Consider the following 28,000-nt stretch of genomic DNA (forward strand, 5'->3'; position numbering starts at 1 on the left):
TCCGCCTCCACCTCCGTCTCCATCCGGGCGGCCGCGAAAGGGAGGCGGTGCTTGCTGGCCTTCTGCCTCCGGGCGGGCCCGATTCGAAGCATGGAGTCGGCCTTAGCTGAGGGAAGCGGCGGGGAGACTGCCCGGAGGAGCCCGGCATCTGCCTCCGCCGAGACGGAAGAAGCACGGCGGCAGCAGTCCCTCATCAAAGGTTCCGAGGAGGCCTCTCTTCTCTTTATGGGGCGGGACGGTGGAGAGGCTGCTAAGTATATTAATTGGAAAGCGGGGAAGGGTCGGAGGCTCAGAGGTGGGCGGGCTGGCGCTGCCGTCTTCGGCTTTTCAAGCCCAACTCTTGAACCCCTGATGCGCCCTCCAGGTGTTGCACTCCAGGTGTTGTCACCCGCTCCTCCAGTTGGCTGGGCTGGCTAGGGGTGGTGGAGGAAGTGGCCGCCCCACTATTGAGGTGCCCTCCGTTGACCTAGAATTAAGTCCAAAGCGGCATCTGGGGCTAACACGCGAGAAGGCAGCAGGTCTCTTGTCAGTTTGGAGAATCAGGGCAGTGGCAGGTGCTTGGGTGCTGCTGGAGAGAAGCTGGGGTGGGTGCGTTACCTTCGGGAACTTGGAAGTTCACTTTCCTGAGTTAAGGTTGATACCACAAGGTTGGAAGTGTAGAACTTAACAGTGCTTAGCAGGGTTGAGCCATCCGGACTCTTCACCATTAGCAATTGAACAGAAGTATGCACACATCAATATTTTGCCTCTATATTTTATGCTTTCAAAGTCCTGCCTCTTACACAGAACTGCAATTTATAATTGCATAATAGGTTAAGATTCATAAAAATTATTCTTATTGATTGAAGGGGGCACACTCGGTTGAATTGGGCAGTACAGTTGTTAATTTGTATTGCACCAACTGCTGAAGAGCTCAGTGGCTGGATTCCTTGCTGTGCCTCCTTGACGGGCTGGATTTGATGATTCATAGGGTCCTTTTGCTATGACAGTGTCACCGAAGCAACCAACATGAATTTGACACAACTCCGGGAGGCAGTGGAAGATAGGAGGGCCTGGCGTGCTCTGGTCCAGGGGGTCACGAAGAGTCGGACACGACTAAACAACAACAAGGGTCCTTTGCAGCTGTGCACTTCTAAGATGATGATAATGATGACGATGATGATTAGTATATGTGGCATTTTTACCAAGTTCATGATAGTACTGTAGTCATTTGTAGACCAAGGAGGGAGACTCATCTTTTTGGCAGCTACCCCTATCCTAATAGCCTGGTTCAAGGAGTCTGGGTCCAGCTTTCACACCCATAGTGATCATGAATACAGTACAATAGTGTGGGTGATCCTGGCCTTGGTTTCCAGCAATACATCTTTGCACTTGATGATGATTTCTTCAATGCAGCCCTTCTGAGTCTCAACCTTCTTCTGATTTCTTGACTACAATCTCCATTTGGATTGATGATTCAGTCAAGATATACAAGATCTTTAGCAATTTCAATTTCTTCAGTTTCAACATTCAAGTTGTGTAGTTCTTCAATAGCTATGATTTTTATCTTCTTACTCTTTAATTGTAGACCTGCTTTGGCATTGTCTTCTTCCATTTTCATCAGAAGTTCTTTCAAGTAATTACTGCTTTTTTCCAGTAACAGGTGTTATCTGCATACCTTAAATTAATGATGTTTTTTCTCCCAGTTTGCACTCCTTAATCTGAATCTAGCCCAGCTTTCCATACAGTGGTGCCTCGCAGAACGGTCGCTCCGTAGAGCGACGAATCCGCGCAACGGTGCCGTTTTTGCGATCGCAAAAGTGATTGCAAAACGGCACCTAGATAGGGCAGGAATCATAGAGCGAAGGTCGGTAAGCGGTTCGCTTACCGACCTTCGCTTTGCGACCCGCTGATCAGCTGTTCCGCGGCTTCAAAATGGCCGCCGAAAGGGCCGGGTGCAGCGTTTTCGCGCCCTTGGTAAGCGAGGGGAGGGTGCGAAAATGCTGCCGGAACAGCCGAAATGGCTGCGCACAGCGTTTTCGCGCCCTCCCCTCGCTTACCAAGGGCGCGAAAACGCTGCGCCCGGCCCTTTCGGCTGTTCCGGCGGCCATTTTGGACCCGCCGGACAGCTGATCGCAGCATTTTCGCGCCCTTGTTCAGCGAGGGGAGGGCGCGAAAATGGCTGCCAGCATCGTTGAACGGTGAGTATTCAGCCCAATTGGAACGCATTAAACATTGTTTAATGTGTTCCAATTGGTTTTCTTGCCCCGTTCAACGATGCTTTCACACAGCGAGGGTTAATCCGGAACGGATTAACCTTGCTGTGCGAGGCACCACTGTATATGGTCTGCATACAGACTGAACAGACAGGGATATAAAATTGCTTTGCTTGAAACTTTGCCTATAGGAAACCTTCCTGTTTCTCCATTTTCTGTCCTAACAGTAGCTTTTTGGCAACAATACAGGTTATGCATCAGGACAATCAAGTATTGAACCTACTTTTTCTCAGAACAATCCATAGCATCTCATGATCCACATTGTAGTCTATATAGTATACACTGATCGTCTTCTGAAATTCTTTGGTGCACTGCAGTAGACAGAGGATATTTGCAATATGATATTGAGTGCTTATTTTCAGAATCTAGCTTGAACATCCAGCATTTCTTACCTATATAAGGTAAAAACCTTTGTTGGAACACTTTGAACATCACTTCGTTTGCATGGAAAATAGCAATGGTCCTATAGTTACTGTACTCCTTTGTATCTCATTCCTTGGGTATTGAATGTATTGAATATATTGAATGTTTCCCATTTGAGAGCCATTGTTTTATTTTTCCATATTTGTTGGCATATTTTTGTTATGATTTTGACAGATCCAGTCTCTGTGGCTTGAAAGAGTTCTTTTGGTATCCCATTTATCCCTGGTGATATATTTATATGAAGTGCTTTCAGAGCAGCCTTCACTTTACTTTCTAGAATTGCAGATTTTTCATCAGAGGGTTTCTTTTCAAAGAAGTCTGTCATCCTTTTATCTCTTAAGCATACTGTTTCCACCTTCTCTAGGTTTTTCTTTTCTAGTTACTATAGGAATTGAATTTTTAATAATATCTCTGGTATTATTAGTTCTGGTTCATGTTCAAATGAGTTTACTAATATAATACAAATATTTTATTTATATGGACTTTTAAATTCATCAGAAATGTTCTTCAAATTATGTCTTGGCCCTTGGATCCTTTTTTGTGTTCTTTTTCATCTTTACTCTAATGTTTGATATTAACAGTTCATTTCAGCTGCTCCTTATCTTGGTGTGGCATAGAGTATGCAGCTTCTTTCAAGGGACGTGGTGGCGCTGTGGGCTAAACCGCAGAAGCCTGTGATGCAGGGTCAGAAGACCAAGCAGTCGTAAGATCGAATCCACCGGACGGAGTGAACTCCTGTCGCTTGTCCCAGCTCCCGCCAACCTAGCGGTTCGAAAGCATGCAAATGCAAGTAGATAAATAGGGACCACTTCGGTGGGAAGGTAACAGCGTTCCGTGTCTAAGTCGCACTGGCCATGTGACCATGGAAGATTGTCTTCGGACAAACGCTGGATCTATGGCTTGGAAACGGGGATGAGCACCGCCCCCTAGAGTCGAACACGACTGGACAAAAATTGTCAAAGGAAACCTTTACCTTTACCTTTTATGCAGCTTCTTTATCTCCTGCTTCCAGTTATGATTGCCTGCTATAAGGAGCTTATATTTTTACTAATTGGAAATAATAGAAGAAGGGAAAAGAAGCAGTGAAGCACCAGTGCAATTTTAGACATTGGTGAGTGATTTCCAGAGGTCTTGGGATTTCATGTTCCCCTCTCTAGACCTTGGAAGGCTAGTTTCAGAAAGGATTTCCTTTAAATGTTTCGTCCTCAAAAAGCCCTATTACACTTGTAGTGGCCAAAACCTTTTTCTATGACCCCTACAACTTGGCAAAAAAAGGTAAGAAAGGAAAAATTTCCACAATTTTTTAAAAGAACTTTGATGAAGAACTCAACTAACATTTCTCTTATCTCCTTGCTCCTGCATTTCCCCATGGCTTCATACTTGGTAGAACTGTTTGCCAAAGTTGCTTAATATATACTCTGAGTGGGTATACTTTTGCATGTTATACTCTCTTAAATCATAGCACTATCATGACTACAGAAAACAAGTAAATGGGGAAAATATGAATGTCTGCTTTCTGCCATATGCATGAAAAGTTATTTAACGGTATTGCCTCTTTTTCCTGAAAGTGATTTCTGTATTGAAATTTCACCTTATATGTAAGCAATATGGCCACTTCAAACTAAGATTCCACAAACTATATCTAGAAAGTTTTGTACATTTCTTTCTTGTACTCCTGGAAAACATTCCAAGACAATATCCTTCAACTTTAAACTGCTTTTCAGTAAATTAACAAAAGAGTTGAACAGATGGAAAAAAACACTTCAGCTTTCATGGTTTGGCCACATAGCGACAATTAAATTAACAACTTTATCACAAATTGCCTATCTTCGCCCAAGTACTATAATTCCAATTTAAAGATATGTTATTTAACGACTGGCAAGAGAACACAAATGATCTTATAAATGCAGAAAAGTCTTCTAGACTTCCCAACTCTGTGACATATTCCATTTTGAAAATGAATAATTCAATTCAAGATCTATCACTCTGGTTTTCATCTGAGGCACTTAATAAGAATAATGACAGATGATGAAACAGAGTCATGGCTTCACTAAGAAAAAGCAGTATTAAATCCAGAATTAGTGAACTTCCAAATTCTTATTAAAGAACACATTCACAATCTGGATACATTGGTTTAATAAACTACGTACAGTAATAACTTCCCTCTTTACTGCTTATACTGTTCTTTGCCCATTCCCCTCCCCCTTTTTAAAATAAAGATACATTTGTATACTTTAAGAAATGGGAAGACAAGTGTCTGTGCAAATTTAGATATATATTTATTGAAAATATCCAACAGACTAATAGGCAACAAAGGGAACAACTGAGGGAAATAAATCCCACATGATTTCAATTGTCACAGGTTCCACAGCTCATAGCAATCCAGGAAGTAAAAGCTCATGTTTCCTGGTTAGTTCTTCAGTTTGAAGCCTTACTATTGATAGCAGCTGAGAGACTCAAGGAGCCTAGTCTTTAAACTATACTATCCCTTTTTAGGTCTTCACAAGGTGCCAAGCTAACATGGGAAAAAAGATTTAGGAATCACTGTCTCTGACAATGACTGAAATTCTTAGCAGCAAAGATTCTGTTTCTACTGGGATCAGAGAATACGGATACAAACTGGTGTACGGATGGTACCTTACTTCAAAGAGACTTTAACAGAGTAATGGTGGTCTAAACTCAAAATGCGGAAGGGACTGGTTTCTTATTTATTTATTTTTATGTATAGGCTACCATACTTGTTCAAGAATGCTTAATATTTAAAGAAACAGTCTGTTACAAATCAGAAAAATGTACAAACATCCTTGTTGGTCTTGCTTTCTTTGTTTGGAGAAAATCTGAATTGATTACCCAAAGTTTTATTGTTTATTTATTTAAAATATGTTTACCCTGCCTTTCTCCTAAAATGATCCAAGGCGGTTTGCAGTATTAAACTGTAGAAAAGCTAAAAACAATACATTATTGCAGTGTTAAAACAGAATTCACACATAAAATCAGTATTAAAACACATTAAAAACCCAGCAAAATTAGCACAGTCTCTTTTTTTAAGCCCTCAGATAGCAAATCACTAAAAGAAAGCCTGCCCAAAGAAAAAAATGGTTTTTGCCTCCTGGGAAAAGGATATTAAAGACAGGGCAGGCCTGACCTCCTGTGGGAGGGTGTTCCACAATCTGGGAGCAGTGGCAGAGAAGGCCTGCTAAGGTGGTGGGGCCACCTTAACAGGCCTCCTGATAATCTTAACACCCTGGCAAGCTCATAAAGGGAGATGTGGTCCTTGAGATGGCTTGGACCTAAGCCATTGAGGGCTTTATAGATTAGAATCAGCACTTTGAATTGAGCCCAGAAATAGCTTGGCTGCCCGTGGAGCTGCTGTAACAAGAGGGTTATGTGATCCATGTGAACAGCCCCAGTTAGCAATCTGACTGCTGCTTTTTAGATCCTCTAAAGTTTCTGAACACTTTCCAGAGGCAGCCACACATATTGCATGTTGTAGTAATCCAGACAGGATGTAACTAAGGCATAGGTCACCATGGTCGGATCAGACCTCACTGCCAAAGCCTGGGCATCCAGACTTAGAGTGAATCCAGGAACAATTCCAAGCTGCACATTTGTGTTTTCAGAGGGAATATAGCCCCATACTGCACAGGCTATATATCTGCAACCAGCTCTGAAGCCAGATTGAAATGGGTCGAGGTAGTCCATCTCATCGAGGAACCCCTGGAGCTTAGAGCCCACAACCCATTCCAGCACCTCATCCAAGAATGGAATATTAGAGACAGGTTGGTAATTATTCAGTATCATAGGATCCAAGGAGGGCTTTTTCAACAGCAGTCTTAACTGTTGCCTCCTTTAAGCATGCTGGGATCCTACCCTGTTGCAAGGAGGCGTTCACGGCTCCTCATATTGTGCTTATGGAAATGCTTACAGACCAACCATTGAAGTCACTGAGAAGCCATTCCACATTCTTGGACATGTCATAGAAAAATCTCTGTTGAATGTGTTTATATTCTTCCAAACCAGTAAGAGACCAGCATTTATACTGGGACTATAATGAGGAAGATTAGATGCACCCAGAACACCTGGTTCACTTATGACTCTTCAGGTTACAGCTGCACTGATGAATTGTCTGTATTTAGAAGAGCGTGCCCATCAGAAATAAGTGGGTGCCTAAATTAAAGCTCAGTTATTATATGTGGCAGGACAGGGCCTCTTCACATGTCAATGTTCATAGTAAATGTGACAAACCCAGACCTACTGGGACCTGTCACACAGTTACACTAAGCTGCCACCAACCATTCCCTATAATAAGTCACACAGACCAGGGATGGATTTTCAAACAATAAAAGAATAAGGTTTATTTTAAATACAAACAGGGTAAATAAACAATCAGGTGAATAAAATAAAGTAACGTGGCTTATTCTCACACACACAAGCATACAGTTTGGTTCACCTAGAACCTTTAACTTAAAGCACAGACCCTGAACCCATCAGTTCTGGCTAACCAACAGACACCTGAACCTTTCAGGTTGGTACTCTGACACACAGTAGTACCCTGTCAGACACACAGACTCCCACAACAGCTTCTTCTTCCCCAGCTGCTGCTTCGTCCCTCCCAGTGTCTCACAGTCTGTCTCAGCATCTACTCTTCACCACACAGGCATCACATATTTATACAGTACAGCCCCTCCTCCTGATGTCCCGCCTTCCACTCCCCATAGGATGGAACTTTCCCTCCAAACCCATGACAGACAGGTAACATCAGTGCTGTTATGTAACACCTCCCCTCTTTAAAAGTTGTTTTGTAGGGGGAAAGCTAAAAGTGCTTTTCACCAAAAAAACAACCTGCATAAAATACACAACAACATTTATACATACCATATAATACTTACATATACTTACACTCCAAGTTAACCATAGCAAATATGCATTTAAACATTTTACCATATACAGTACATCAATTTACCTTTATTAATACCAACCAAATTCAAAACCAGGTACATTTTAACTTTTTGTTTTCATTATATACATATAGTCCATGTTCTTTCGCCGTCTTCAGTCTTCAGGTCTTCTTGATAAGGCGTCAGCAACACAGTTCACTGACCCTCTGACCACCTTCACTTCAAAGTCATAGTCCTGTAAGTTCAAAGCCCACCTCATAAGTTTGCTATTGTGGGTTTTCATTGTCTTTAACCATTGCAATGGTGAATGGTCAGTACACAGAATAAAATGTCTTCCCCAGATGTAAGGCTTGGCCTTCTGGATCGCGTAGACTATGGCCAAACACTCCTTCTCCACGGTTGCCAAATGTCTCTCACCTTTTTGAAGTTTCCTACTCAGGTAGGACACTGGATGCTGGTCACCATTCTCATCCTCCTGGCACAGAACTGCTCCTACCCCGCTGTTAGACGCATCGGTGTAGATGATGAACTCCCGGTCGAAGTCTGGAGCACGCAGGACAGGATAGTTGATTAACGCCTCCTTCAACCTCTGGAACGCCGCCTCACAGTCGCTGGTCCACGGGATGCGGTCATCAGCCTTCTTCCTCGTCAGATCGGTCAGCGGAGCCGCAATCTCGCTAAACCTCGGGATGAACTTTCTGTAGTAGCCCACCAACCCAAGAAATGATTTGACTTTTTTCTTGGTGTTGGGTCTAGGCCAATCACGAACAGCTTCTATTTTGGCCTCCAGGGGTTTTATCATTCCTCCCCCTATCATGTGACCCAAGTATTTTATTTCTGGGCTACCCAGCTGACACTTGCTGGCATTTACTGTTAGCCCTGCTGCACTTAACCTCTGCAGCACTAACTCCAGGTGTATCAGGTGATCTTCCCAGGTATTACCGAAGATCCCTATGTCATCAATGTAGGCCACTGTAAAGTCACTGAGCCCTGCCAAGGTCTGGTCCATCAGCCTTTGGAATGTGGCTGGTGCATTTCTGAGACCAAAGCTCAGGACTCGAAACTCATAGAGACCAAAAGGGCTGCAAAAGGCAGTTTTTTCTTGATCCCTGGGATCAATTCTTAATTGCCAATATCCCTTTACCAGGTCCAATGATGAGATGAACCGACAACCCCCTATGGTTTCAATCAGGTTGTCTAGCCTGGGCATTGGGTAGGCATCAGGAGTGGTTACACGGTTTAATTTCCTGTAATCAACACAAAACCTAATGCTCCCATCAGGCTTGTCCACAAGGACTATTGGAGAGGACCAAGGACTAGAAGAGGGGACGATTATGTTCTCCCTAAGCATCTCGTCCAGCTCCTTCCGCACCTTGTCCCTATAGGGTCCCGTTACTCGGTATGGGGATACTGCCTGCGGGGGTGCATCCCCTGTGTGGATCCGATGCATCACTCCCTTCACTATCCCCGGCTTGTTGGAAAACACCTGTTGATATTTACCAAGCAGCATTTTTAGTTCTTGCTGCTGGTCTTGGGTGAGTGCAGGACTGATCTTTACCTCCTCTGGGTTGTATTTTACTTCCCCTCTACCCTCCCAGAAGGGTAATTCCGCTTCCTCACTCTCAGCTGCTTTTATCGCGAATAAAACCCTCTGTTCCCCTCTGTAGTAGGGTTTTAGGGCATTCACGTGAACCACCCTCCTTGCTTGGTTCTCCTCTTGCTCTATTAGGTAGTTCAGGTCTGACATCTTGGAAATGACCCTATATGGTCCTGCCCATTTGAGCTGCAGCTTATTCTCTCTGCAGGGCCTAAGCCAAAGCACCTCCTCCCCTGGGTCAAAGTGCCTCTCTCTAGCTTTGCGGTCATACCATGTTTTCTGTTTGACCTTCTGCGCTTGCAGGTTTTCTGCTGCCAGCTCTAGATTTCGCTTTAGGTCATTCATCAAGGTGTCTATGTAAGTCACAACGTCTTGTGGGTCATCCTGGGTGATCTGCTCCCAATTTTGTTTTATCAAATCAAGGGGCCCTTTCACCCCTAAGTGTGCAGCAAACATGTCAGAGTGACCCCTTTGTAAGATCATGGGGCGATACTTTTCAGGTACCACCAGCTGACTTCTGATCCCATCTCCCCCTTTTGAGGTATTCCTCAGGGTCTCTCTATATAAAATCCCCTTTTTCTCCAGAAATCTCACTGGGGTTTCAGGTGTTAGCTGGGCGTCAGTCACCTGTTCAAAACACTTTTGGAGAGTGGCGTCTGCCTTTTGCTCCTGTCCAAATCTGCTGTCTGTGGTCAAGGTTTCCACCACAGCTTCTGAACTCCCCTCTGCTACCGTCTCTGGCTCATCATTACCCCCCTGAACTGTCCCTGTGGTGGCTTGTGAGCGTGTAATCACTAGCACCCGTTTCACATGTTCAGCCAGGTCATTTCCCACGAGCACGGCTGCTGGCAGAGTAGATAAAATCGCTAGCCGCCAAACGCCCCTCCAGCCTTGAAAGTTGACAGGTACCTCTGCTACTGGCAGAGAGATTACCTGCCCCTCAATACCTGCCACCTTTATGCTCTCATTTGGGATTATAAACTCCCTAGGGATGATATCTGGATGGCACAGGGTTACCTGGGAACAAGTGTCCCGCAGCCCCCTATACTGACGGTCAAGTATTCCTACTTCCACCCCTGCCGTCTCAAACAACTGAGAATCTGTTTTTACCAGCAAGCAGCGCTTCACTTCTATAAGAGGACCATTTTCCTCAGCCTGATCAGCAGAGGTAGCTGTTCCAGACTGAGTAGTCATGGTAACAGGCTCCCTCAGTGACAATGAGCTTTGCTCTTTCTGGACACAGAACACAGCTTTTGGCTTGGTCCCACTAGAATTCTGAGGCACCATTCCTTTTAGCTGCTTCAATTTCTCACACTCTGAGATTAGATGACCCTTTCCCTGACAGAAATAACATTTTCTGGTGTATTTTGATTCTCTCTCCTCTTGTTTGGGTTTTCCCTCCAAAATCTGAGGTCTTAGTTTCATGTCTGAGGGCTTCCCTTCACCATGGGCCCCTCCCCCTTGCTGGCTTTTCCCTTTTATTCTCAAATCCAGCTCCTTTTGCTTGGCCTCAAACTCAGCCCTGATCTGTAAAATTTCTTCCTCAGCCCTAGCTTTTATCTCTTTTACTTTTTCTTCAGTCTTATCTCTGATTTCTTTTAATTTAATGTCTTTTTGCTGAGTATATTTTTCAAGATCTTGCTCACTTTGTCTGACCTGAGCCTCATACTTTTCCTTCTTTGACATTTCTTCCCCTGATAAATTGTTAATAAACTTATTTAGGAACTTCAATTCCAATTGTACCAGTCTAATTTGGTGTTTCAGTTCCATCTCTTTTATCCTCATGGCCATTCCCCTTTTCTTGGCATCTGCCTCTGCCTGACAGATTTCAGCTCTTTCTTTTCTTCTGATTTCCATTTCCCTCACCCTCAGTTCATGCTGTTGGGCTAGGAGTATTTTTCTGAGTTCTGGGTTTTGTTCTCCCGTGCTGTCACCTTGCACTGAGCCAAATTCATCCTCAGAACCTTGGTCAATCTGGGGGTCTTTCACTTCACCCATGTCTGTTACTTGACTTCGAGTCAAGGGCATAATCCCCCCTCAGAACAGGCTGCTTTAAAAAGTCAAGCCTCAAAATAAAACGACCACTTTTTTTCTTCTTGCCTCAGAACCAGCTCTCCTAGAGATTGCTGCTGTTCTTCAGCACTAAATTTGCAACAGTATCGAGTCAGAGCCTACCCCCCTCTGCTGGGCCTCTCAGCTGGCAAGCTAGCTCGCTGTTGCTACGCAGTTTTGCCTCAGCGTTTTCCCGCCAAAACTAGGCTGCCTCAGAGCACCTTAATCTAAGTCTCCCCAGTTGGCACGTTCTTCTACTAGCGCACCTCCCCGTGAGGTACACCTAGAAGATTACCTACGCGCCTCAGACTGTCCCTGACTAGACCCCCCTTGCTCTGGGCACACTTGCCAAGGCTTTGCTGGACCGCTGGACAACTGGACCAGTCGTATCCCACACGCTGGACACCAATCAATGTGACAAACCCAGACCTACTGGGACCTGTCACACAGTTACACTAAGCTGCCACCAACCATTCCCTATAATAAGTCACACAGACCAGGGATGGATTTTCAAACAATAAAAGAATAAGGTTTATTTTAAATACAAACAGGGTAAATAAACAATCAGGTGAATAAAATAAAGTAACGTGGCTTATTCTCACACACACAAGCATACAGTTTGGTTCACCTAGAACCTTTAACTTAAAGCACAGACCCTGAACCCATCAGTTCTGGCTAACCAACAGACACCTGAACCTTTCAGGTTGGTACTCTGACACACAGTAGTACCCTGTCAGACACACAGACTCCCACAACAGCTTCTTCTTCCCCAGCTGCTGCTTCGTCCCTCCCAGTGTCTCACAGTCTGTCTCAGCATCTACTCTTCACCACACAGGCATCACATATTTATACAGTACAGCCCCTCCTCCTGATGTCCCGCCTTCCACTCCCCATAGGATGGAACTTTCCCTCCAAACCCATGACAGACAGGTAACATCAGTGCTGTTATGTAACAGTAAAGCGTGATGTTTTATAGGAAAACGTGAAGTAGTTAATGCTGTAAAATGCAGGACTATGTCTTCTTCCTGAACTGAGGGGTTGGTGCATCTGGTTTCCATAAGCCACACATGGTCCAAGTGGCAGGGCATCTCAGATCAAAATTTTTTGGGGGGGGTGAGAATCCTTTCTCCCCTTGGAACGTAGGTCACTTCTGCCTGTTGCCTTGATTGCTGTAATGGAATAGGTTGTACCCAAGTTTGTACTCAGAAAAGGCTCATATCCTTGACTCATGCTGGATAGCCGATCGGTGCAGTTTACAAAATAAGCCAGAGAGTCAAGGTGCAGCTGTGATTTTAAGGATACAGTAGTTAGAACTGCACTGACAGTATATCATTTCGAATTCCAAACAATATTCTGATCATTTGTTTTCTTTTCTCTACAGTTAAAAACATGTCTGCTTTTATTCTTGTTTGTTTTCATTATATTGGCAGGTGGAATTTTTCTTGCTACTTTTGCTACTGCAGGAATTCTAGCAGGTTTTGGTACTACACTAGCCATGGCTAAGAAGAAAAACCCCAACTGGTTCAATAAGGTTTGTTTACTCTGAGTTTCTTTGCAACCCTGGTAACACTGTTAACTTCATTATATTGTTATTGTCTTTTGTAAGGAAACGTTTATTGTAAGAGGTATTGTTTCCTCTGAACTGTGATAACTTGGACCTAATTGCAAAATATTGTTTGGGCTAGAATAGACTGAAATCAGTGTGCTGTCTGCTTTTTTTTAATGTTAGAAACAGGATTTAATTTTTTTAAAGGTTATTGCATTTATCTTTAAAATAACTTGACTTAAAAAGGGACTCTGAAATGACTATTAGCAGACATGTTTAATGCAGCAAAATAACACAAAGCTTCCTTAAGGTCATAAAAGAAACATGGTCATGTAAAGATAGTAACTAATAAACATGTGACTAAAATCTTTTTCTGTAAAATAGTGCCTTCCCCACTCTTGTATCAATAAGATCTTTTCTTCTATGTTCGGGAAACTCCAGTTTGTTATTTCTAGTGGTTTATTCATCACTTGTCTTGAGGGGCTAAATAGCTTTTGCACATGTCATGTGATATAATATTATTTCTATGAATAGCAGTTTATAGACTATGTTATACCCTTAAGGAACTGTCTCATGTACAAACTCTCATGAACTGATAATCCCACATCAAGTGTTCATTTGTCTTCAATTAACTTTTTTCAAGTTTTCATTTTTACTCAGCATTTTAAACAAAAATATCCATTATACATCTCCTTGAAAATACACAGTCTTTTCAGTAACATAGAGTAGGAGGAATCCTAATTTTAAATGTATTCCTTAGATTCTTTCACGTAGCAAAATTGGCTGTGGTATTTTTACAAAGGATATGAAAATTCATGGAAGATATCACAATTTGTAAGGACAAGGATTCAGTTGTGTTCATTTGCTGATGCAAACCCCCAGCCACTAATGTATCCTCAAAAAGTACATTTTGAGCATGATTTTCAGGCAGTGTTGAAGACTGTGGAGAGAGGGACAAGGAAGTTTTCTGATACAATGTTTGGTTTCAGTCAAATCCCATGGAAGCTTAAATATAATGTTAGTATAATAGACTTCTGACAGAATGACTTTGCAAGAATACTGTGAATAGTTGGTTAGAAATCATTATCACTCTAACAGAATTACAAGTTACCACAGATCTTTAAAAGGAAATTGTGAGTTTTAACTGGGACTGTGCATTTGCTCCTGATTTGGTCCACGTCTGAAGAAAGGCGCACAGATTGAGACCTAATTCACCCTGTGCCCTTTTGGGGGTATTCCTAATTGGTCTGTGTCAGTGTTTGTGCCTTATCGAGTATCTGGGAAAAATAAAGGTATGCCATTAATTCTGGCAGAATCATTTGACCACCTCCAGTTCAGAAAATGCAAAGAAAGAAAGAGAGAGAGAGAGAGAGAGAGAGAGAAGCAATCTATTATGAACATTATTAGTGACACCATTCCACTGAATTGACAAGAAAAGAGAAACCAGATGGAATGGGGAAGAAAGACAAGATACCAACATCTTAGTGTGAATGTTTGATTTAAACTTTTATCTGTGGAAAACACACACATTCATCTGGACACACATTCACACTTAGTTCTGGTAGTGTAATAAATTATAAATAAGTTATAAATATGAAAAAAAAAAACAAGAACACAAGACCCAAGTTATATATGCTACATCAGCGTAAGTCTCTAGCTTCAGCCTGCCACAGGAATTATACACAGCCTAATGACCTAACTCAGAGGCTGTAATGTCCTGTCTGGAAGAGTTGTCCTCAGAGGATGAGGGCCAGGCCAACCTGTCTCAGCAGGAGGGAATGCAGACAGACGATGGCCTAAAGCTGGCAGTGCTATCCCATAGATATGGAACATTGAGGCAGAGCCTGTCCCTTTCCAGAGAGGATCCATCCCCACTTCCAGGTGACAAAGAAAGCTCTGGACAAGATCAAGTCCTAAGCCCAATTGGCACAGAGTGCTGGACAAGTGAGCACAATGGAAGTGAAGCACATGACCATCTGTAGCAGATATTTGAGTAATGACAACTAGAGCAGGGAGGGGCCCATTCCACAGCCAAGCAAATACAATTTCAGCCCAGACCAAGACCAAAAACCAATATTGGAATTACAGTATTTATCTTGCCCCATCTTTGTTCTTATGTTGAACCTCTAGCATTTCTTGCCTCCTTTCCTTACTGATCTCCTGGAGAATTTAACAATCTTCCTTCTGGCTGCACCCTGTTTTGACTGTTGTTTAAGTGCCATATTTTTCGCTCCATAAGACACACCTCTCCATAAGACATAGCTCATTTTTAGGGGAGGAAAATAGGAAAAAATATTCTGGCAATTTTGGCCCGCTGGGCCCGCAGGGGTGGGTGGAGCCTTGGAAGGGTCCGAGAGTGCCTTCCAGGACCCTTTGGAGGCCCCCCCACCCCCGCGGGGCCATTGGGGGCGAAATTGCCAGCTTCCAGGACCCTTCTCAGGCTTTCCTTCTAACCCTTCCAAGGCTCCCCCCCCCCCGCTGGGCCCTGGTGAGCACTGTTTTACAGTATTTGCTCCATAAGACTCACACACTTTCCCCCCTCTTTTTTGGGGGGTGAGTGTGTCATAGAGCGAAAAATACGGTACACGAATGATCTGTGGACTAACTCTGGTTCTGGACAAAGACTATTCTGTCTGCATCATGTCTTGAACTGTGGTAACACCTGACTTTGACTGGCCTTAAATTCACCTCAAAGATCTTAGGTCCTCTGTTACTAGCACTTGCCACTGTAGATCAGAACAGTGATGAGAACAGGCTGGATAAGTCTTTGGCTTCACTGGGGAGTGGAGTTGTAAGTCTTCCCCACAGATGCAATTGTAGCATCCTCCCTATAGTTTTTGAGACTTTGAATTTCCCTTTCCTTGCTTTTAATCACATTCTGTCTTTAGTTTTTTTAAAAATTTATTTACTTACTAATTTATTTATTTATTTATTGAATTTGTACCCCGCCCATTTAGTCAACTGACTACTCTGGGTGGCTAACAATATATAAAATAAACAATTTAAAATATACAAACATAGTAATGCATCAAAAGACAAGAACTCAAGATGGAAAAACGAAATGAATCAAGAAGTGGCTGGAGGGAAGGCTTGCCTAAATAGCCAGGTTTTCAGTTGGCCTTTGAAAATGCCCAGTGAAGGGGCCATACGGATCTCAGGAGGGAGTTTATTGCAAAGGCGAGGAGCCACTGCCGAGAAGGCCCAGTTTCTTGTTAATAATCTATGATTATTTACAAATAATCATAGCTATTTAGTTTAGTATACCTGCAAAGAAGCAGTGTTTGCATTCAGATTAAACACAAGTGATCATGCGAGTGGGGCAGCTCAACTCCATAAAAGTTCTTTGCTTTGACATGTGGTTACCATGAAAACATACAAATAGACTCAATCTAGTTAAATGTTTTGGCTTTTGCCTAAATATGGTGCACAGCCCTTTTTACTTATTTATTTAAAATATTTTACTCTACCTTTCTCCTTGAAAGGACCCAAGGGGGCTCAACCAGTGTTAACAAGTTTAAATTTGTTCACATCCTGATTTAGAGGCATACATTCAAATATTACATTCTATCATTAAGAATATAAGCATGTAGGGAACTGTGTTACACAGTTATATGGAACAGGGGGGATGATTTTCCGACAGTGTTTATGTATATGCATTTTGATAATCTTTCCCCCTTCATTAAACAATCAAAAAACTATTCTAGGGTATGCTTGCCACAGCAGCTTTGCCAGAAAGCGGTTCATCCCTTGCCTTGCGTGCCTTAGGATGGGGCTCATTGTATGCCTGGTGTGGAGTGGGACTGATCAGTTTTGCTGTCTGGAAAGCTTTGGGTGTTCACAGTGTAAGTATCATTATTATATTTTCTAAATTATGGTGGTTTAGAAATTCCAGGAAATGTATGAACTTTCACTGCAAAGAGAAAATAACCTTTAACATATACTCCAGGTAAGCACACCATTCCATTAGTCGGTCTGCTCCATATATAATGTGTTACTAGTGTTTTGGAGGAGCAGAAACGAAACACATTTTGATAGTTTTAAGAAATATGAGCAGCGTGGTCTTATCCAAAGTTAGAGTTGATAGGTGGTAATCCTAGGTTTAGAAATTTCTGTTGGGGTTAGTCATGGGGGGGATTTCTATGACATGTCATATTTTTTCCTACAACCTATGTTTGAGTTTATGAACATGTTTATGCCTAATTTGGTGAGGAACACCAGATTACTCATAAACATGTTTGAACTTGCTTATGGGTTCAAATGTAGGTTGCAGAGAAAATGTGAAATGTCATAGAAATCCTCCCCCTAGTCATACGTATTCAGGTTCATTTCTTTATTTGTTTTTTTTTTTAATTTAGGGAATCAAAAATTGCAGCTCACTTTTTGGGCTAGACACTTAGATACAAGTAGGGTGCATCACTGCTGCCATATTTTGAGTGGGGAGGTTGATCTGTGGTCTGCATTTCCTTGCTGTTGGGATTACAGCTTTAACCATAAATGATATGTATGTATGTATGTATGTATGTATGTATGTATGTATGTATGTATGTATGTATGTATGTATGTATGTATGTATGTATGTATGTATTATTTATTTATTTATTTATTTATTTATTTATTTATTTATTTATTTATTTATTTATTTATTTATTTATTTATTTATTTATTTGCTCCTTTGGGAGTTCACCTGCTTTTCGGAAAACGAGGACATATAGATATCACTATTGAGAAAATAAAGTCTGTCTTTCCTAAAGAATCTTATGTTAGCCAGTTTAAAAATAAAGGCAGTTTATAAATAAGCAAAGCAGTCAGTCGACAGCAACATAATGCCATTGACTCATGATTCATAGCATACCAGTTTAGCACACCAGATCAAGATATATTTCTAAGGAAAGCATGTAAGAGGTACTATGACAACACAGAGGAAATGGCTTCTCTTGCTTTTCTCCTGAAACTCAACACCAAAAACCTTGTAATTATTTATTTATTTATTTATTTATTTATTTATTTATTAAATTTATTTATTTATTAAATTTATACCCCGCCCCTCTAGACCACGTCTACTCGGGGCGGCTTACAGCATAAAATAGATCAATATAAAAATGTAAAAATACAATTACAATATTAATTAAGGCAATTAATTTAAGAAAGGAGTACCAAGATGGGATAGAATAAGAAAAGAGGAGGAGCAAAAAAAAAGACTTAGCTGACTGGAGGGAAGGCCTGCTTAAATAGCCAAGTTTTTAACTGGCTTTTAAAAACACCCAGCGAGGGTGCCAGCTGAATTTCTGTTGGGAGGGCATTCCACAGCCGAGGGGCCACCGCTGAGAAGGCCCGGTTTTTAGTTTTTTCCTTCCGAGCCTCTCTCGGCGCCAGGCCCCTCAGCCGTCCCTGCTGGTGATGACGGGTGATTCGGGTAGATCTGGGTGGAAGAAGACGATCTGGCAAATATTGAGGTCCCAAACCGTTTAGGGTTTTATAAGTGATCATTAGCACTTTGAAGTCGACGCGGAAACAGATGGGCAACCAGTGTAGTGCAGCCAGAGTGGGGGAGATATGTTGGTGTTTTCTCACCCCACTAAGGAGCCTGGCTGCCACATTCTGGACCATCTGAAGTTTCCACATCAGCCTCGAAGGCAGCCCCACGTAGAGTGCGTTCCAATGGTCTAATCTCAAGATTACGAGCGCATGTACTGGAGTAGTGAGGGCCCCCCGATCAAGATATGGACGCAGCTGGGCAATCCGCCATAGATGAAAATAGGCGGAGCGGATCACGGACGCCACCTGGGTTTCCATGGTTAGCGCCGGGTCCAGATGTACCCCCAAGCTGCGGACCTCATTCTTTGTGGCAAGGGTCGTCCCCCCGAAAGAAAGGGAGTTACCTATACTGCTGACGGAAGGACCACCCACCTTCAAGACCTCCGTCTTGTCCAGGTGACTAAGAAAGGGGAATGATTGAAACTTAAAACAGTGAGTAAGATATGAAGCAAGAGTCCAAAGGTATCAAAGAAGCTTTATTAAACTCATTTTTTTTTTGGAACAAAAAACTGCTTGCAAAAGAGATGTCTATAAGATGGAGCTGACTCTCCTGTCATGGGGAAAAGGCCTCAAGGTGACTTAGATATGTGGTAGCTAAACAAATACAACAAATTCTGAAGGAATGGCCTGCTGCTGTTAATCCTCTTCAAACAGCTTAGAGATCTGTCAGAGAAACTATCAAACCTAGCAAATACTACTAATTAAGACTTCAATTTGGGGGCAGAACACCAATAGTCTATAAAAATTCTTGACACGTTGGATAGCAGATCTCAAACTCCAGTTGAGTTCCTGGAAAGCAAAGGGAGACACTCCAAATTGAGAGTGAGAAGAGTAAATTATTCAGAATGTGGAACTGACTTGATTACTTTATCCCATAACTTTGAAATACAGTGGTGCCTCGCTTAACGGGCGCCCCGTTTAACGACGAAATCACATAGCGATGAAGATTTTGCGATCGCAAAAGCGATTGCATTGCAATGTTTTAAATGGGGAAAATCGCTTTGCGATGATCGGTACCCTGTTTTGCTTACCAATCATCGCAAAGAGATGATTTTTTAACAGCTGATTGTCGGTTCCAAAATGGCCGCCAGGTTAAAAAAATGGCCGGCTGCTGTTTTCTGGGATGGATTCCTCGCTTATCGGGCAGCGAAAATGGCCGCCGTATGGAGGATTTTCATTTAAATGTGAGTCTGAAGCCCATAGGAACACATTGAAGGGTCTCAGTGCATTCCTATGGGCTTTTTAAAATTGCATAGCGACGAAATCGCTTTGCAGCGATTTTTGCTGCACCGATTATCGTCGCTATGCGAGGCACTACTGTATACAGTTGTGTCCTGAGCTGCATATATCAAAGGAGGATTTTATTTCAGTGCACTGAACTTCCCTTCCCTCAGTAAGGGGAAATAGAAAGCCTAGTGACATAGGTGTCAAATTTCCAAGGGAACACAGGAAAGAGGCAGCTTTCCAGAATGTTCCAGAATGCAAACATACAACTTCATCAAGATCTTTGTTCCTTAATTTTGTAATGCCGCTAAGTGTGTATAGTAGTCATTTGCAAGCCTCTTACATGAAAAAGAAATAACGTACATACAGATGGGGGCATCAAACAAACCTGATTATTAATCATGATGGAAAAAGTAATCATTCTCAATTCACCCCCTGCGGCACGAGATTACCTGCTCTCCTTGCACATGATCTCTCCTGGAGAAATTCCTACCTTGCCAGAAATTTCTAGTCTATATATACACTTGTCCTTTGGCTGGTGATGCATGTCAGATGCACTATCTCTACTTGTCCCAAATGCTATCCACTGTGTTAAGACATTTACATGTGCCCATAAAATGGTGGCATGTGTATAGACTCAGAAAATGGAAACAGGTGCATATAGCGAATGCATGTTTGTAATGGCACATGGCATGTGCACTGAAGAGCTAGATTGCCTAAAGAAAAGTTACTCTTCTAGTTCCCAGATTTCCCATCCAGCAGAGCTGCTAGCCATCTTGGCTGGAGGAGTCTGGGAGCCATAGTTAAAAAAAAGTAAAAATTTTACAACTTTACCTACTCTGCGATCTGTTGTACACAAAATTGTATCTTTCACCTGATAACAAGTAAAGTGGGCACATGACAAGCCTCCTGGATCTTCTCTTAGTTCCTTCATGCTTAGCCCTGCTGTGCTGGTACTGTTGTTTTTGCTCGTGTAGATTGTGTGAAAGACAGATACTTACTCAATGTGCCCATAGAGCCTTTTTCCTTTTCTATTGATGTCCTGTCATAACCTTAGAAAGGAAAAAATAAAATAAAAGTGAAGAATTAGAGTTCAGAATGTCAAACTCTGAAGAAATCCCCTATCTCCAGGATTGCATCTCTTATGTGGTTTGAACTTTGTTTTTTTTTTTCTGGCTTGATATCAGTCAGCCCTGTTTCAACTGTGCCTTTGTGTTTGCTGTGAAAAATATTCATTCAATAATATTTAGGACAGGGTCATGTTCAACAAAAGAGCACATTTTATGAAGAGAGAATGGGAGAGAGATGGGTCACACAAGAGTTCTCCTGTCTCGAGTCAGCAGATGGAGCAAAATATCTTGTGGGCTTTCTGGAATAATTGTAGGCTAACTGCAAATATCCTCACAAATCAGTCAGTTGAAGGGAGCATATTTAACAATGACAAACTCTGTGCCAGTTTTAATTCCAGTTGTCATACAAGGATAATAGCTACATTATGTCAACAGAAGGAACACTTGATAGAAACATGTAATGGTTTTCTAGCGATTACCATTGAAATGTGGTAATGGATTTTTAGCCAGAGGTAATAAGAAATGCAACTTTATATTTAATTAAAGATTCAGTTGCAATGCCTCCCAGACATGGGAAGATAACTGCTTATTTGCCACTCCTAGCTAATGTTTTTTTGTTTTTATGGAAGGAGGGACAACACAAACAAAGTGTTCATAATTTGTAAAGATCCATGCCAATTAACAAGCAACATGAACTGAGTAATAAGAACTCTTTTGCTCATTGTTTTCTCCATAAATCAAACAGTTTTATGGGTTTACAAAGCAGATACGGTGTCTTTTTTCATAGCAAGAACAGTCATGAAATATTTGTGGTTTGTAAAGAAAATGATTTGCTATTAGGACTGCATATGCTGCCAGCAAATACAAGACACCCACTCCCTCCAAACTGAGCAAGGATTATGATCTATGATCTTCATGACAAAATTCCTACCCACTTTGTTATGCACATATCCTGACCAAGGTTCCCTCTAAGCCAGGTGCATGCACAACTTCACCTCCCTCTGCACAGCTCTCTTCCTCCTCGTTGCAGCAATTGTATTCAACCCCTTCGATTCCAGTCACAACAGAACCCTGGGGGGGGGGAGTTGCAAAGTCATGTGTGTACACAAGGGTGAAGTCACGCAAGTGAGAGGGGGAGCCCTGCCCAGTGGGGCTGAAAATTAGAGGGGACATTGATCCTGACCTTTAGAAACGCTAGGAATGAGATATGATACTGTGTCCTTTCATCATATATAATTAAAATGGTGACTAATAATTTATATTTATTGATTATAATTCTACTGGTGTTCATGTAAGGTTTGTCTAACTTGCACCAGCTAATTGTGGGCCACTGATGAGTTCCTGGAGTGTGTGATGAGGCATGTGCAATTGGTTGTGCAGTGAGACACATGCCTAGTCATGTTACCAGGATAGATGATGGCACCACATTAATAGCTGTGATTAGCTACAGCAGGTATGCAGATCTTATGTGAACATCCATAGGATCTGGTCATGTATTTAAAATATTTATATTCCTGCCCAACCTGCTAAAGCTAGAGCATTTTTCAACAATTAGAGAAACAAATACAAAAACTAAACATAAAATAGTTTTTGAAATATGAAAAAAAACACAAAGGGTTGAGTTTGATCCAGTAGCAATATGCTTTGACTGAAGGTGATACATAGTATTTTGAACTTATATGGGGATTTCGTAGAACCCTTGTAACTAGAGGGTGTCACTACTAGACCTGTCTTCCATGAACTTGTAACTTTCTCATTTAATTTCCAAAGAAGGAGCCATGTTAGTCTGTCACAGCATGTTGGCCAAAAACCAACCAACCAAAACACACACGCACACACACAAAAAGGCAAAATGCTGCAGCTCTTCAAAGATGTAACAGTTTTATTTCAGTGTATGTTTTCATGGATCAAAAGCGACTTCTTCAGGCACAGGCAGTGCAGATTCATGCCCCCAATAGTAACAACAACAACAACAACAATATCAAGAAATTTCACACAGTATTATAAGCAGTAACATATCTCAGAAATAACACCAGCAGAGCTACAAAAAACAAATACGGTAATATTAGGGATAGCATACATACTGCACTGACTTTTAACAAATACTTAGGGTTTTGGTTAAAACTTGTATCTGTTATATAATACCAGTCATTGTTTTTATAATTTTGATTGATTGTGACGTATTTTTGAACAATATTTATAATACAAAAGGAACTTTAAAAAATTAAGAGGCATGAAAGATCAGCTGCTTATTGATAAAATGGTAATAAATAATGAAAAACAAATCTTAACATGGCCTGGATGTACTATAAAAAGGCATTTGACTTATTGCCACACAGCTGGATTAACAATGGTGCCGTGGATTACCACAAATGCAGCTTATACTAAATTCCCAAAATTTTTGGGATTAGTAAAACTCAGAAGTTCCTCAAGAAAAATATGGAAAAAATGAAAATTGTCTTAATGGCCTATGGTGAAGAAACCGGGCAAGTTAGCATCAAAAGGGGATTATTTCAAGGGGATTCTTTGTCACCACTGCTAACATCTCACTAATCCCATGTCAATAATTTTAAATAAAACTGGATCGGGCTACCATATTTCAGACCAAGCAGGAAAAATAAATAATCTGTTATACATGAATGACCTAAAACTATATGCCAAAAATTCCACTGAGATAGAATCAATGCTAAACACAGTGTGAATATATTCAAATAAAATTTGGAATTGATAAATGTGCAGCTTTGTCTATACAAACTGGCAAGATCCAAAAAACTAGATTGGATAGAGTTTAAAAAATGCAATTTTATAATATCTCTATCAAGTGATGAAAATTATAAATACCTTGGAATTCTAGTTGCAGATAACATTGAACACACAAAAGTTAAAGAACTACAGTGGTGCCCCGCATAATGGGCGCCCTGTTTAACAACGAATTCGCATTGCGATATTTTAAATGGTAAAACATCGCTTTGCGATGATCGGTAAGCTGGCTTACTGATTTTTCCATAGCGATGTTTTTAGAACAGCTGATTGGCGGTTCCAAAATGGCCGCCAGGTAAAAAATGGTTGCCTGCTGTATTTTCGCGCCCATTCCTCCCTTACCGGGCAGCGAAAATGGCGGCCGTATGGAGGATTTTCGCATAACGGTGAGTTTTTAGCCCATAGGAACGCATTAAACGTGTTTTAATGCATTCCTATGGGCTTTTTTGTTCCGTATAGCAACGAATCCACATAGAGACGATTTTTCCAGAACGGATTATCGTCGCTATGCGGGGCACCACTGTATATGAAAAGACAGTGGAAAATCTTGAAAAGACAGTGGAAAATCTTAAAAATTAAGTGGTGGAAATGCAATTAAAGCCATAAACACAGTTCCAGTAATTAGGTGCCGTGGACTACCACAAATGCAGCATATACTAGAGGAGGAAAAAAGAAGCCTAAATGATTATATAACTACACGTAGAGAAAAATTACTGAAGGTGGTGAAAATGGAGAATATTTTTAAAACAACAGAAACAAAGGCTGAATATAAGAAACAACACTTTAAAAATAAACAATTGGAAAAATAAAAAATAAACCACTACAGGGACAACACAATTGAACATGGGCATGGCTAAAACGGGATCATTGAGAAAGAGATTGAAACCTTGATTTTTGCTGCACAAGAACCAGTGCGCCAAACCAACATGAAAGCTAAGATTTGAGGAATTAGTGTTAATATCTGCGAATGTCCAAAGATTGCACAAACGAATTACAAATTTAGACATGATAGAGTAGCAAAATTAGTGCACTGGTCATTATGCAAATAATATCACTTGCCAGCCTCCAAAAACTCATGGGAACATCAGGTAGGGAAGATGTCAGAAAATGACAAAGTCAAGCTCTTCTGGGATTTCCTGATCTAAAATGATAGACATGTTGAACATACACACACTAGACATAGTAGTAATAGAACATAGAAATGTCTGGATTACAGATGGGATCTTCCTTTCTGTACAAATATGAAGTTCGGCACCACAGGTGCCACAGAGGTCCATTCCCTCCCCCCAGAACCAGCCTGGTCCACTCACCGGGATCCACAGAGTGCATGTGTCCATCAGCAGCAATATCACAACAACCAGCTCTGTCCCACCTCTCCAAAGAGCTGACCACTCTGGCAAGGAGGCAGGATGACAAGTTTCCCTGCTCAGCTGTTCAATTATCAGCTGTGTGAGAAGGTGGGGCGGAGCTTGTTGGGATACGGATATGCAGCTCCTATCTCTAGTCTGGATCATTGACATTGCAATTCCTGGGGATGCCGATGATGAAAGATGAAAATAAAGAATTGGAAAAATGAACAAAGTACAGAGACCTGGCAATCAAAACATCTTGCTTGTGGATGAAACATACTTCAGTCCCTGTAGTCATTAGAGCTTTGGGAACAATATCAAGAAATTTCACACAGTATTAGAAACAGTTGCAGATCTCAGAAATAACACATCAGAGTTACCAAAAACAGCAATATTAGGAACAGTATACATACTGTGCTGATATTTAACAGATACTTAGGTTTTTAGTTAAAACATGTATTATATAATAACAGTCAATGCTTTTATAATTTTGATTGACTGTGCCTGGTGTTTTTAAGCAACAACATACTGTCTAGTCAATTCTGATTTCTGGCAACTCTTTTCAGCAAATCATTGTGTTACTTTCTAAAATCCCAGATCCCTTGAGCCTTCAAAGTTAAAATAATAGAATAATGGCGTTGGGTGTGCAGTCCAGCTCCCTGCTCAATACTTCAACTGTCATCTCCTTTAGGTTTTATGGAAAAAAACCACAACAGTTAAATGATGCATTTTTTCTTTCTCTCACCCTACATTCACATGCCAGGTTCAAAAAGGAAACACAGAAGCACATTCTCAAAGGCTTTCTTATAGCTGCGAAACACTGTTTTGGAGGTTTAATCACGTCCAAGTTTGAAAACATTCTCTTTGGGACCTGGAATTCAGCAGCTTGAGATAAACAGATGTGGCATTGTTTTAAAATTAGTTTGAATCACTAAAATTAGTTTGAATATTTTTGTTGTCATACACCCTTTGTTAACTCATTTAAGTCTTAGGCTAGTGAAATAGAAAGCAACAAACGTACAGTACCAAGATCTCTGTTGGCTGCTGCCTAATTTCAAAAGATAAAGAGGATATTACGGGGCAAAGGGGCCGTCTTAACATTTTGGCAGTTGATTAGTACAGGTATAGATCTATTTATGTTGGTTTGGAGCTTTTATGTTGGTTTGGAGCACTGGCTCTTGTGCAGCAAAAATCAAGGTTTCAGCACAGCTTCATTTCTTCATGTAACATCTTGTCAGTAATGTAGACTTAAAAAGCAATATGGAATGAACCGTGCTTTTAGGGCCTTTATTTTGCCTGCTGATACAAGATCATTAGGTTAAGATGAGGAAATAACTGTGATTTCTAACTGTTATGGATTGCTTGACATGATAAGGATAGATAATATCTTTCTTAGAGCAAAAAAGACTGACAGTTTGAAGTGGAATGATTGCTCATTTTGTGCATGTGTTCTCCCCACCCCAGCCTAAGAAAATCACAAAGGGTAATTTCTTCCCCTAGTTAGGCAGCATAAAGAAAGTAAAAGTTCTGCTAAGTGAAATCCACTTCAGAGAGTTTCAGTTAGATGTCAATTGTACTGAGATTGTACATCAAAGGCTATGAGTTGCAGATATTCCACATAAACCTATGCCAAGGAATAGTGTTTTCAAGGCCAGCATATAAATTGGTGATTGGGAGGAATAGCAGAGAATCTCCTCATCCTCCCTATCTTCCTTCTGGCTGCCATTCTAAGTAGAGCTAGGCATGGGGGAAAGGAAGAAGTGGCCATTTGGACTGGGCTGAAGAAAGAAAAAGAATAGAGAAAGGCGGTGGAGAGTCAACTGAGGGCAATGTGGAAGGATCCCCTTAAAATGTAGAACCAGCAGTGACAATGTTTGAGTGGGTTCTATCATACTATGTCCGGTGGAAAAAAATGGCCCCTTTGGCTCCCATTCACAGCCTTATGAAGTGGATGAGGTGTTGTTTGACCAATTTTAGAGGTTCCCCACTAATGTACTAATGTAAGTGAGAAATGGCCTGTTTTAGACTAAGAGAGAGAGAGAGAGAGAGAGAGAGAGAGAGAAGGAATTCAGCCATAAAGACAGTAGGTGCCTAGCTCTTGTTCAAGAATAACAAATTGGACATTTGAGTCCCTAAAGAGTACCTTACCAAGGGACAAAATAAAACAAACTGTACATTTTGACATTTCAAAAGAGATACTTTCTATTTTCTTCTATTAATAAATTCTATATTTTGTTACATTATTTATTTTGATATACTGTCTTTATTTTGTCATGAAATTCAAGGTGGCACAACCTCCTTGTTTCTTTTGTATTAATTTTTCCATCCATACCATGATTTGCTTTAACCAAGGCATTTAAGTGTATCTGCATTTACAGTTACCCTGGTTAATGCTAACCAGGTTTCCCATAACCAGACAAAACTACCTGAAGCCCTGGTTTTGAATTTTGATTGTGGATCAATCTTTGTTTGTGATAACCAAGATTAGCCATAAAACAGATATAATACAGATATAATGTGGCACTCTGATTAAAGATAATATCCTTTTAAAATCTTGGAGCAAAATATGTGCATGATTTTCTCCATTCTTGGGAATAAGGGAGAAAAATAAAACATGTTTAAGTAAAATCTACGTTTTTTTTTATGTAATTCAGAGTTTTTCTTCCTTCACTCAAATTAAAAAAAAATTGATTAAGCTAAAGTTTCAGTATGTGGATGTAGTCATTTTCCTACCTCTGTTCTCTCTTATAGATGAATGAATTCCAGAACAAAATACAGTCGTTTTTCCCATCAGTTCGCAAAAATACAATGCAGCCTGTTGAATGGGATGAGATTTTGAAGTCTAAATGAAGAGGACGTGGAGAAATGAATGTTGAACACTTTCAAAATGCATACGTGTGAAATGTGCATGGAAATGTGACTCTGCAAGAAACAGACAAAAAGAGGAAATGGATAATTACAAATATAAGAGCATGGTGTTGGTTTAAAGAGAAGAGTAATACCTTGCTATTTGATTGTTGGTGAAGTTCAGGGGAGAGCTCAATATGTGTCACTAAAACAAAGAAACTTATCTCAACAGTAGGCATTGATGCAATAACTTAACCTGTATTCTTTTTCAGAAGAGATTATAAATTGGAGAGAACAGGTTGCCATTTACCTTTTTACTGAGAGTGGACAGCTACTGCCACCTGGAAACTGTGTGACAGTGGCTCTATCTTACTTTTCTGTTTGGCATACTGCTATATAAGAATGTTAAAAGATGGTTGCAGCGAGTAAAACAGACCAAACATA

General features: G+C 41.1%; 1 protein-coding gene and 1 long non-coding RNA gene across 2 annotated transcripts; both read left to right on the forward strand.

The window, feature by feature from the left end:
• The first annotated feature begins 16 nt into the window (after window positions 1-16).
• Window positions 17-28,000, forward strand: TMEM242 (transmembrane protein 242). The gene is made up of 4 exons (XM_020809731.3): window positions 17-199; window positions 12,656-12,756; window positions 16,476-16,613; window positions 27,461-28,000. Exons 1-4 carry the CDS (start codon window positions 91-93, stop codon window positions 27,557-27,559), a joined length of 447 nt encoding a protein of 148 aa, XP_020665390.3. The 5' UTR covers window positions 17-90; the 3' UTR covers window positions 27,560-28,000.
• LOC144585924 (uncharacterized) lies at window positions 2,021-12,613 on the forward strand. The gene is made up of 2 exons (XR_013540551.1): window positions 2,021-6,914; window positions 12,187-12,613. It is a non-coding gene; the product is annotated as an uncharacterized LOC144585924 (long non-coding RNA).

This window comes from Pogona vitticeps, chromosome 1 (assembly GCF_051106095.1).
Source record: "Pogona vitticeps strain Pit_001003342236 chromosome 1, PviZW2.1, whole genome shotgun sequence".
In the NCBI taxonomy this organism is placed as follows: Eukaryota; Metazoa; Chordata; class Lepidosauria; order Squamata; family Agamidae; genus Pogona; species Pogona vitticeps.